This window comes from Conger conger, chromosome 1 (assembly GCF_963514075.1).
Source record: "Conger conger chromosome 1, fConCon1.1, whole genome shotgun sequence".
Taxonomy (NCBI): domain Eukaryota; kingdom Metazoa; phylum Chordata; class Actinopteri; order Anguilliformes; family Congridae; genus Conger; species Conger conger.
The window spans coordinates 18,179,448-18,191,363 of NC_083760.1; the positions used below are offsets into that span (position 1 = coordinate 18,179,448).

Below are 11,916 nucleotides of genomic sequence, written 5' to 3' on the forward strand. Positions count from 1 at the left end.
ACCCCCAGCCTGGGCGAACCACCGGATCTGACCTTTCCAGAGTAAAAAGGCCGGAGCAGGGAGAGGAGAGGGTGGCCAGGCCGCTCTCCCTCCTCAGGAAACAGAAGACTTACCCCCGGGACGGCAGGGCATGGCTTAGGCCCGCTAGGGGCAGGAAGACCTCGTTAGGGACAGCTGCTGTGGCACTACCACCGTGGCACAACATTCATCACGGGGGCCATGCCTGCAGCTAAATGCAATAGCATGCCTGCTTTAAAAAAAACAACTTTCAGCTAAAAATACAAAATGTCAGATTTGATTGGGAAGACATTGCCAGGGCATGGACTCATGGCTGCTGGACGCCTGCTGTATGACGGAGCGACTCTAGTGCCCCCCCAAGAGAAAGATCTTGTGGTCTGCTCAGAGGAACACAGTACCAGGAGGTGCAGTCCTGTCCAAACACCCATTAACTCACACTTCCACAAATCAAAAAGCATAAATACAGACTCCAACAGCTCTATTCAACACCAGAGTTTATTATAAAGTTATCCTCATTTTATAGCAACATATACAGATGTTGAGGAGGGTGTTTGTACAATTCATATTGGTCAACAATGTAGTATATTTAATACAAATTTAAAATATCATTATTTATTTTCTGTGACAATGAAAGAAAATGCATGTCTATCCAATATCAAATAAGACTTAATAAGTGAATTATTACTTTATAGACATTTACTTTCCTATAATACAAAGAGAAGTTATTACTTACGTGGTCAATATTATTCTTTATTACTAATTTCTGCCCTCTGAAAGTCTCTCTAAAGCAAAACAACACCCAAGAACCACCGGTTTCAGGCTCACCAGCAGAGATAGCACGTCTTTAGTGAGCAGTGCCTATGTCCGAACAGGGAGTAAAAACCTATGCGTTAAATGCACACGGGTTGACTGCAAGACCACAGATGGCAACTACTACAGCAAAGGAGAAGCTTGTGTGTTGCAGAGATGGAAGCAGACATCGTGCAGTAGACAGACTGCTTTTGTGCAAGATATCAATTTTTCAAAAGTTACAAAGTGCCTACCCCTCCATTAAATATGAACATAATTAAATACAGGTCTTATTTTGACCCCTGCCATAGCCCCCCATTCTCATTATTTCAACACCATTACATAGGAGATTTTTTAATGCAGCAGTCCAGTGTAACACAATGCTATTCAAGTCAGTTGGAAGAACGGTTAGAGGAAAGGTTTGTTTTTTTTGTTCTGAATTTGATTATAGTTTTGTTGTCACTGTGCTTAATATTTTGGAATGTGTTTGGAATTAATAGTAAGTAAATTCTTTTAAAATACTGCTTTTCAAAATCAGATGTACAGTATACAGAGTGGTATGTTTTTTTTTTAATGCCAGAAATGAGCAGGCATCCTGCATTAAATCAATACAACGAGAGCGACATACACATTCTACACCTCAGCAGCAGGCTCAGGTTGGTACAGAAGAAGCACCCGGAGCATTCTAGGTCAGCATCAGAGGCAGATATTTTTTAAATGCCAGTGTACACAACACACACAATTGTGAATATAAATCTGTGTGTAAATATCAAAGCAATTAATGGCTATGAACAACAAAAATTCAGGAGAAAAAAAAATAAACTGAAAAGGGTATCAAATAGATGGATATGCATGTAAATTATAATAATAATAAAAACCAACAACAGCCAGGTGTTTGTACAAACTATTTGTAGCTAGCTACCACCAGAGTTTGGCACAAGTGAGCTATTTAAGACAGTTTTACAGAGCTGTGCACCACCAAGAGGAACGGAAATGTACCCGCTGGGGTTGGCCGCTCCAGTGCCAGAGCCCCGCCTCTCTTCCTCGCTCCTGCCTGTCTGGAGACATTCACAGTGAAAGCTGGAGGGGTGGTGGTCACACGGATTAGTTGGAGTCCCCGCCCACAGCCCCGGCCTCTCCCTGGCTGTCCTCGCTGTCCGGACTCAGCTCCTTATCTGTGGAAGACAGACAGACAGACAGACAGACAGGCCGTGTCACAGTTTAAGTTTAGGACAGAGTTGGGGGGTGGGAGAAAGGTCTACGCCCTCCACAGAGACATTCCTGCACCGATGGCTAGCCTGTCACCTCCAGTATGCACCTGTCATTCCTGACTGATAAATTAATCAGGCTGCTGTGAGATGCAGAGTCTGTTGCAGGACATTCACATTCCATTTCTTTGCACTCCTTGAGGAGAATAAGCCTTCTTGTGGAGAGCCATATCAGGTCATAAATCCATAATGACTAGCTACAGGTAACTGTGGCTTTGTTACCCATGCAGTGTGGATGTGTGCAACATCATGACACACACCCTGCACTGCAAACATATTTTCCCCTCCTTACCTATTCACAATGCCCCAACCCATGAACTGTTATTGCATGTCTTCCTAGGATTCAGCAGCTCCTGAACAAAAATAAAAGAATATCTATTCTAGTGCCCCTTCATATACAGTGGGCCCCAGAATTACTGGCACATATGACTGGCAATGCAACAAAATTACTTTAAAATATAAACAACATAAGTATGCTGTATCTGACCAAACATTCGACATTGAGTATTTTCTGTGCATTGCCAGTCAGGGGTGCCAATAAATCTGGATCTCACTATGAATTGCACTCTACACATGTCATTCATATTAAGTGCTACATACTGTTGAAACTCTTTACTCTTGTGCATTATCACATGTACAACAGTAAAGAATTTATAACATATTTTCCTATTCTGAATTGCAATGTCCATTTATTTGAATATAATATACAGTCCGGTACTTACACATTGTTATGTCACCTCACATGTAATGCCCACATACAGCGCAGAAATACACATAATTTACATTAGCAACACACATACAGTATGTACATAATATAAATGTGCTGTATGTCCTAATGATAGAATTAATTAAGTTCTCATCTCACAAGTGGAGCCCAGGATCTGCAATGTTCAAATCAAAGGGCTGTAAGGTAGTCAAATCCATTACGTTCAATTCCATTGAATTCGGTCATATTCCCGATCATCAACTTCACAAACCTTAACCCCCTGCACTGGTTAAAACTACTTTAAGTCCATATTAACTAAGCCATTATCTCACAATGGAACTGTGGAGGGTAATGGGTTTTCACTCAGCGATGAACGCTTTATGCAAGGTGCTTCGCATTTACATTTCCAATGCCAATGGGTTATACCATGACATATAGCTGCCTTTTAAGCATCAGCAATGTACTGTATTTGTGTTGCCAGTATCTGTGGGGCGACATGGCTCAGGCAGTCGGAAGGTTGCTGGTTCGATCCCCCGTCCAGGCTGTGTCGAAGTGTCCCTGAGCAAGACACCCAACCCCCAAATGCTCCTGACGAGCTGGTCGGCGCCTTGCATGGCAGCCAATCGCCGTCGGTGTGTGAGTGTGTGTATGAATGGGTGAATGAGAAGCATCAATTGTACAGCGCTTTGGATAAAGGCGCAATATAAATGCCAACCATTTACCATTTATCTGAAGGGACTAGAATATATCAGAAATCTTAAGAGAAACTGGTAACCTTGTTCTGAAAGATAATTTGAACATGTGGTATGTGGTATGTGACAGTATCCAGATTACTTGAATATGACCAGGGTATTTGTAACACAAAAGAGCAATTTTTTTCAGCTGCATTGTTGGCAATAAAACTCCCGCAGATGTCTGATAGCATTGAAAATTCCAATAGAAGCAGCAAGCAGGTGGTCCTCTTGCTGGCATATTAATGCTCAGCAACGGCACACTGGAATCAAAAACAGTATCGTGCAATCATTATTCACCGTGACCAAACCAGCGGAGAAAGTTAACAACAGAAATCTTCCACACGGCAGTTACAGTTCTTAGGATTATTTCCCCCCATTTCTCTCCCACTTTGCAATGAAGATGTGCACTATTCTGTAATTTCACTGCTGTGACATCCACGTACGAGCACAACAGCTGAATCGCACCTTTGATACACTCACCTGTGATGCAGTGGCCATGCTACAAGTCACACCGTGTACTACAGGATAACTACAGTAATACTGATTATAGGAGAGGCACATATCCAATTACCACTGGTGGCCTGTAGGTTACTGGTGGCACTAATGCAGTGGTAAACAGAGCAATCCTGAATGGCTCAAGCTCATTTGACCCAAACAAGGCAAAGCCAATGTTATAGCCATGCTGAAAACCTCCCACTGACCAGACATGAACTGTTGAAGTTTAAAGGTCCCATATTATACACCTTTCCAGTGTTTTATTTTAGGTCCTGATATTCATAACAACACGTTTGTGTGGTTTAAAGTATTTTAAAAAACCCATTTTCTTTCATCTCTATCCAGTTTACATGTCAATTCTCGCCTCTCATGAGCTTTACCAAGAACAGGCTGTTTTAATGACTGTGTCTTTAAGGCTCAGTGATATCAAAGAACCTCTGTTCTGATTGGCTGGCGAGCACCAAGGAAAAGCATGCCGATTCTGTTCATTCATTTGGGGAATGTGCATTTTAATATCTTCACAGTGTTCATATACCACCTTCAAGTCCTTTATAATCCACATAGCAAGGGAAATGTCATTTTCCACAAAATGGGACCTTTAAGCATTCAGGCTCAACCTGCAGTTGCGTCAAGCACCAACCACGCCACCAGGGTGCTCCTGCCACACGGATATTTATGTGACTGTGGCACTGTCCCGTTCCTATCCGTGTCAGTTTCGCTCTGCGCTGACAGCGAGGTGTTGTGCGGCCGTACCTGTCATCTGGCTGTGTTTGGGGGGCGAGGCCTGGCTGCAGCAAGGCGGCGGGGTCTCCCCGGGGATGTCTGCGGAGCTGAGGTCATCAGGGGGCCAGCGGAGCTCCCCGCTCTCGACCTCGCCGCTCTCCGTGGGCTCCACCACGATGGACGGCAGGCGCTTGGACAGTTTGGGGTACCTCTCGTGGGAGTCCGGAAAGATCTGCACACAGGAGAGGACACGTTTCCCTCAATAACCTTTCGGACAAATTCCTGAATAAGTCTTCAAAACCTTCAAGGAAACTAGGAGATGCAGTCAACAGGTTCTACCTTTGCCAGAGCAAATTAATTATAAACTCAATTATAACCATATAATGATTAGATTTTTGACATTTGCCTCATGAGGCCTCTGTGTCCCGTTGGGACCTACATTTGGACTGTTCAAGGGTTTGCCAAATGAAAAGACATCTGCATCCCCGTGATAGAAGCAAATGCAAAGGATGTGCTGAGCCGTGAATGAGTTTAATTTATTCTGAGGCAGAATATGAGACCATTCACCAGGCCAATATACGGGATTCATGTGCTTGATGAAATAATAATATGCTGCGATAATTTTAGACAAAAATGTGACCTTTCAAATCACAAATGCGCTTTGTGCCCCCTTCGATAAGATAAAATGAATCCTAGTGAAATAATGAACGGAAATCAGTGCATTTCCTGAAGAGAGAGGAATTGGAAGAAAATGAAGTAATCAAAGGGCAGTCAGTAATACATCCAGTCCTAGTTTTACAGGACTGGCAGGGAAGGGAGGAATGATAATAGGTTTTTTAAATTTTTTCTGAAATATTATACTGAGATATCTTGGGAATTTTTTTTTTTTAATGTTCTCCAAAGAAGTGGTGCAAGTTGGAAATGTATGTACTATGTGTGTGTGCATGTGCACATGTGTGTGGGCACGTGACTGTGTGTGTGTGTGTGTGTGTGCGTGTGTGTATATTTGTGTGTGTGTGTGTGTGTATGTGCGTATGTGTGTGTGTGTGTGTGTGGGTGTGTATTTGTGTGTGTGTGTGTGTGTGTGTATGTGTGTGTGTGTGTGCGTGTATGTGTGTGTGGGTGTGTGCATGTGCATGTGCGTGTATGTGTGTGTGTGTGTCAGAGTGTGTGTATGTGTATTTGGGTGTGTGTGTATGCGTGTGTGTGTGCGTGTGTGTGTGCGTGTATATTTGTATGTGTATGTGTGTATGTTTGTGTGTGTATGTGTGTGTGTATGTTTGTGTGTGTATGTGTGTATGTGTGTGTGTGTGTGTATGTGTATGTGTGTGTACGTGTGTATGTGTGTGTGCATGTGTATGTGTGTGTGTATGTGTGTATGTGTGTGTGTGTGTGCGCGTGTATGTGTATGTGTATGTGTATGTGTATGTTTGTGTGTGTGTGTGTGTGTGTGTGTGTGTGTATGTGTGTATGTGTGTATGTGTGTGTGTGTGTGTGTGTATGTGTATCTGTATCTGTATCTGTATGTGTGTATGTGTGTATGTGTGTATGTGTGTGTGTGTGTGTATGTTTGAGAGAGACTGAATGGGAAAACTCACCTGGAAGGAGATGCTTGGGTTTCCAGTGGCAGCAGGCACACTGAAGTCCTCCATGCCCGGCTCACAGGTGTTCATCACCTCTGTCATCCTGCAGAATGTAAGGCAGTGTGAGGGAGCATTCACCAAGAACAAAAATATTAAGCACAAGTGATAGAAAGCATTTAAAAACATCCAGAATTTGGGCCCTTAGTATGATCAAACACATTTTTACAGACCGATCGCCCTAAACAAACATACAGACACTTTGGTACACTGCAAATAAAACCAGTTTCAAAAAAATATTTCAAATACATTAGTCCATTATAGCACATATTGTTCAAAAAGCTGACAGGGTGACAGAAAGAATTGAAACACATGTCTGCTTGCTTTTTTTTTTTTTACTAATAATGCTGTGGCATTCACAGAATTCCAGCAGGCTTTGACATGGGTTTTTCATTCTATACCACAAAGTGCCTTTGCTGCTGTGGGGAGGGAAGGGGTTCATGCAGAAATGGCTGTTTGAGCCTAATTAAAATATACACTGGCACACGTACAGTTGGACAACACAAGACAAATACAAAGATCAGGAGGATTTCGGTTAAAAACAGGGAGGGGGTCTGAGGCAATACTGAAGCATACTGTGAGTCACATACGTGGCACCGTATAAGTGTAATGTGTTATTTTATATGCCATCCAAATGTTTTCACAATTATTCAACATATTAGCAGTGCTACTCGTTAATTGATATATGAAATCTAAAACATTTTCTACATTGTATTAATTAACATTTTTAGGGATATCACACATTTTGAGAAGGATACAACAGAAATATCCAACACAATAAAACAATAAATAATGAAATAGTTAAAGTTACAGTTCATAGAATGGTACTTAATGGAAAAAACTCTACCTCTCCTGTTCTAAAACACTAGGTAAACTCCTTTCTCATGTCCCACTGGCTAGGAACTTGTAACTATAATAGCCACTGCCTTGGATACATACATGGTACTTAAATCCGAAAATCTCTATGTTGTGCTATTTTGTTTTGTCTACTGATTAAGTAATGTCTTACTGCATTGAATCAAAATTCTGTTATGAACTGAGGAAGAAAATGAACACAAATGTTGGTTTAAAAAATAATCATGTGGAGAAATCATGGAAGGAATTGAAATGATTGTTCAGGCGGTCTTTACAATCAAAGCACATATCTAGCACCGCCTGAACAATCATTTCAATTCCACACCATTCTTTAATTTAAAAGTGTTTCGAAGGGGAAATTAAATTTTTTGTACTATTAGTCATGTGCTTCCAGACAGTCTCGTATGTAAATTTCCACACAGTGCATTCCGAAACCAGTCAGTCCAGTTTCCTAAACATCAAGACAAAGTGCTATGAAGAAAGAAACCCAGGCTTAACCTCAACAGCCAGTTTTGTTTAGAGCAGTCATTTAGAATATGCTGGTGAGGGAATTTTTGCATTCAGCAGGAAGTAGTTATCTAATGTTAACAGTAAATGCTAGGTATGTACTGCAATACAATATTCTGAGAGTCAGTATATTAGTTTTGCTTATTGTAATCAGTTTCTCAGATTTTCTGGCTGCTTTAGCACTTTTCAAATTCAGACACATCCAATACTAATGTTGAACAAGGGTAACCAAGGCTACAGTAACACAGATTTCAGCCAATTAAAATTCAGTGAGTTATGTGTTCTTAAATCAATTGCAGGCATTGTGGATACCCAAATACACAGATGCCCAGTTTATGCCTCCAAAATGTGTTCATTTCACATAAACAGGGATCTGGGATGATGTCATCATGCAAAGCAAGGGCTGCTTGAAGCTTGACGTGGATCAGAAAATGCATTTCCCAGATTCCTTCACTGTATGTATTCAACTGTAATATTAAAACTTTATACAGAATGTTATATACAGACTTCAGTTTGTTTTAGAACTAAGAGAAAATAAAAACATAAATAAAGGAAAAGAAATTTACATCTGAAATAAACATGGACATTAATTTCAGATGTGTTGGGGTTGCATGGACTTCCACAGTACTGCCACCTAGTGGATTAAGATTAATTGCCCTGCATGGATTATATTGTATGTAGATTGGGTATGCAATCAGATTCACAGTCTTCCCTATGGCTATATAACAAGTGCAGGTAGAGTGTAAATCACATCTACACTTTCCTAATCATACTAATTTTAAAGTTCCATTACAGACACAAGCTTTGGTTGGGAGCTGTGGGCAGCTTGATCAGTCCAAAAGGTTTCCCGATGTGTACTCCCTCAGAACTCTGTACTATTCACTATATATGCACTATTCCTCGAAGTTGCTATGGAAACAGGCAGTTAAAACATGATGCCCTTGATTGTTTGAGTGCTATACTTCACAGTGTCAAAAGGACAGGTGATTGTTTTTTTGTACTTTAGAGGCAAAGACTGACACATAAGAAGAGGTTCGATAGTGAGACGTTCCCGTCCCATCCTCATTCTGTCACTAAATATGAGGGGCAGCAAATCAAGTCTGAGCCCATAGTCTACCATTCCTCTTCTGCTACCCGCATAACAATCATCTCACAGCAGGGTATTCACAAGACTTCTTATCACGATATTGGCACACAGATGAATGTTAATGTCAATCAAAACTACAGTATATACTAGAAATATCTGTTATGAATCAACGTGTTGATTATGTCCCACAGCAGTCAGTGAAGCAGAACATGGAATTGTGGAATGCACACAGGCAAGGTAGCTTTCTGAATGCAAGGTTGCTAATCAAACCAGGGATCGCAGTAGGATATCAGCAGACTGGTTTAGATACGCCAACCACTTCCTGATACAACACCACACTCACTAATCCACTGAAGATGGAGATAAGTGGGAGGGTGCAGAAAAGGGCTGGTATCACAGCATTTTCAATTCCAACATTTGTTTATCATCGCATTTTGTTTGGTAAAAAGTCAGTACCGAGCTCATTAATGTTCTCTTTCTCCCTCCTTGTCTCCTCGGAGGAGAGGTGCCTCTCGGTTAGTCGCACATGCCGTGTGCAATGCTCCAGAGAGCGAGAGAAAAGACAGGCTTTCTGCACCCGTATGGCAGTGGCATGCACAATTTAATGGCCATCATTGGAACTAATGAGATGTTTAAGCAGCACAGAGGGGCCGGAACAGTCTCCTCAGGGGGGGGGGGATCAGGCTGGAGAAAGAGCCTCCACACACTGAGCCAGTGAGGCAGGATAAGAAGAGGTCAGAGATAGGGAACCGCACAGAGGAATTTATCGATAAACAAACACACCGTTAAATTGCATTTCGGGGTCCAGGCCAAGGATTAGGCATGTAAAATACACTGGTTTGGTTTGTTTATTGTTGGGATTTGCAAACTCCCTTTGAATGCAACCTGTGTGTGTTTGTTGCTCAGCTGAACAGCACAGGGCTGGAGAGCACTGTCAGGAGAGGCCTTGTTGCACAAACAGTCACAGAATAGCCACAAAGAAAGGTTTGTGAAGCCCATCACTGAGGGCGTTTGGAAGAGCTTACGTTTGAGAGAGCTAGAATAAAGTGAAGGATGTTTCTGAGCATAGCCTTCATAAATAACTCAGCCTCAGTCTCAGTCTGGCTTTCACATTATTCCACAGTGGTATTGTGAAGAATGATTTCGGAGCTGTGCTTTTTTGAATTAATGCTAAATGGATGGCACGAAGGGCAAAGCTGTTGAAAAGGAATAAACTGTTCCTGAATTATTGAAGCCTCCTTCAAAGGACATGCAACTCACCTTGTTCATACACGCTCACATGCACTTTCATGCAAGCACGCATGCACACACACACACACACACATACACACACACACATGCACACACACACAGGTGGAAATTCCGACCGTAAACTTACAGAAATTACAAAATTGGAATTATCTGCACTTGTTGTTACCCTTACATAATGGTTTACATGGATTACACATACATGTATTTCATTCTGCTGAAATCCCACACAGGTTAATGCGGCATTTAACCATGCAATGATTGCAATGCTTTATTGGAGCTTGAAATCTCAATTAATATCTATATTACAGGTTGGAGAGAACATTAGATCGAGTAAGGATTATATTCTATGTCAACATTTTGCTTCAGTGATGTCCCTACAAAGCGCTTTATTTGGCATGAGCAAATGCAAATAGGGTTCAACAGACGTCAATTTAAATCCAAGGGATATTAACATATCCGCTTGAATATGATATTGGAAACGAATGTCCTGCTAAAATTCAGCGTTTGGTCGCACTGAACATAGGATGGACTGCTTGCAGGTAATGCTCAATCTTCCGGAAAAGGAAAACATTTAAATTATTACAAAAGAATTTGCCAGGCGTTGGCACCATTCAAATGTTTTATTACTAAAATATTCTTCACTGTAGTGATGCAAAGACGAACAAAACATTCGTCGTGCTTTCGTGCTTTAGCTTGAGTTACATTTGACAGAAAATTATTTAGATATACAGATTATAGATGTCAACTTGATATTTTATACTACCCTCAACATCGACTTACTTGTTGACACCTGTCTTCATCTGTTCAGTTGTGGATAACCCATCAACTGGTGCCTCGGCATTTCGGACTAGAGATTAATACACTTTATAGCGGTCCATTATGAGTACTAACAATTAGCACTCTTGAAAATTCAGACACATTCCAACTCCTTACTAACACAAGCGTCAGTCCATGCACTACAAACTTATACATTGTACTTACTATGGCACGACTGGACAGACATTCTGCTAAATGAGCATCTCCAGCACTTACCTTCTTCAAATGTGTATTTCGTTTGTTTCGCGAGATGTTGTATTCCGGTCAGAAGCAATCGTGCGGCGTTCTTCTCTATTTAGAGCGTTTCCTGATGTGTCTGTCTGCCAGTGTGCTGTGAGGTTCCCAGTGGAGTTAACAGCTACTGCACAAAGCGAAGAGAGAGAGAGTGTGTGTGTATGTGTGTGCGGCAATGTTAAGAAGACACCAAAAGGGAGGCGCAGACGGATTGAGCCTTGGTCCTTTTATAAACCCATCTGATCCGTGACCAAAGAGCACGGAGACCTACTGGAAACACATCGAATAGTGTTACATCACTGTGGTGGAATACTCTGACGTGATTGCTTTAAAGACTCTTAAAAGACCTGTGGCCAATGCGCACAGGAACAGGTCTGTACGGAAGTAGTGCATTTCGTCTACAGTAGAGATCGTTGGCTATTTATTTGTTTGCGTGTTTGTTTATGTGTTTGTTTCTTTGTTCGTTTGTTTATTTATTTAAGCATCGTTGATTTAGTACAAAGTTACACTATCATCTAAGTCCAGAGTCATTCAATTCCTTTCCAACATATAAAATACTATTGTTCCCAGCGTAATATGTTTCCGCCTACGGGTCTTCAATATAGGCTTATATGCATCTCCATTTAAAATTGAATTTAGTTTAGGAGTAGGCTTAATCTGTGTCTGCAAAACTAATACCATAAACTATTAAGAAATAAACAGTATCATTTGGTATTATTATTATGTGATCAGGTATTATTTCAGTTATATATAAAGTTTTTCTTTATTAAATGATTAATTAATACAAAATGAC

The 11,916-nt window shown here is 41.2% G+C and overlaps 1 protein-coding gene across 1 annotated transcript; it reads right to left on the reverse strand.

Annotated features, from left to right (window-relative positions):
- Positions 1–495: 495 nt before the first annotated feature.
- On the reverse strand, positions 496–11,474 carry si:dkeyp-72h1.1 (uncharacterized protein LOC799956 homolog). The gene is made up of 4 exons (XM_061260058.1): positions 11,106–11,474; positions 6,332–6,419; positions 4,764–4,965; positions 496–1,982 (listed from the first exon to the last, which is right to left on the reverse strand). Exons 2-4 carry the CDS (start codon positions 6,416–6,418, stop codon positions 1,912–1,914), a joined length of 360 nt encoding a protein of 119 aa, XP_061116042.1. The 5' UTR covers position 6,419; positions 11,106–11,474; the 3' UTR covers positions 496–1,911.
- Between the last annotated feature and the right edge of the window lie 442 nt (positions 11,475–11,916).

Bases quoted from the DNA above. Each gene is read 5' to 3' on its own strand.
- si:dkeyp-72h1.1 (XM_061260058.1), bottom strand. From the start codon at position 6,418: ATGACAGAGGTGATGAACACCTGTGAGCCGGGCATGGAGGACTTCAGT. The intron at 4,966-6,331 runs GTGAGTTTTCCC...TCCTGTGTGCAG, and splicing joins ACCCAAGCATCTCCTTCCAG to ATCTTTCCGGACTCCCACGA. The intron at 1,983-4,763 runs GTACGGCCGCAC...TGTCTTCCACAG, and splicing joins CAAACACAGCCAGATGACAG to ATAAGGAGCTGAGTCCGGAC.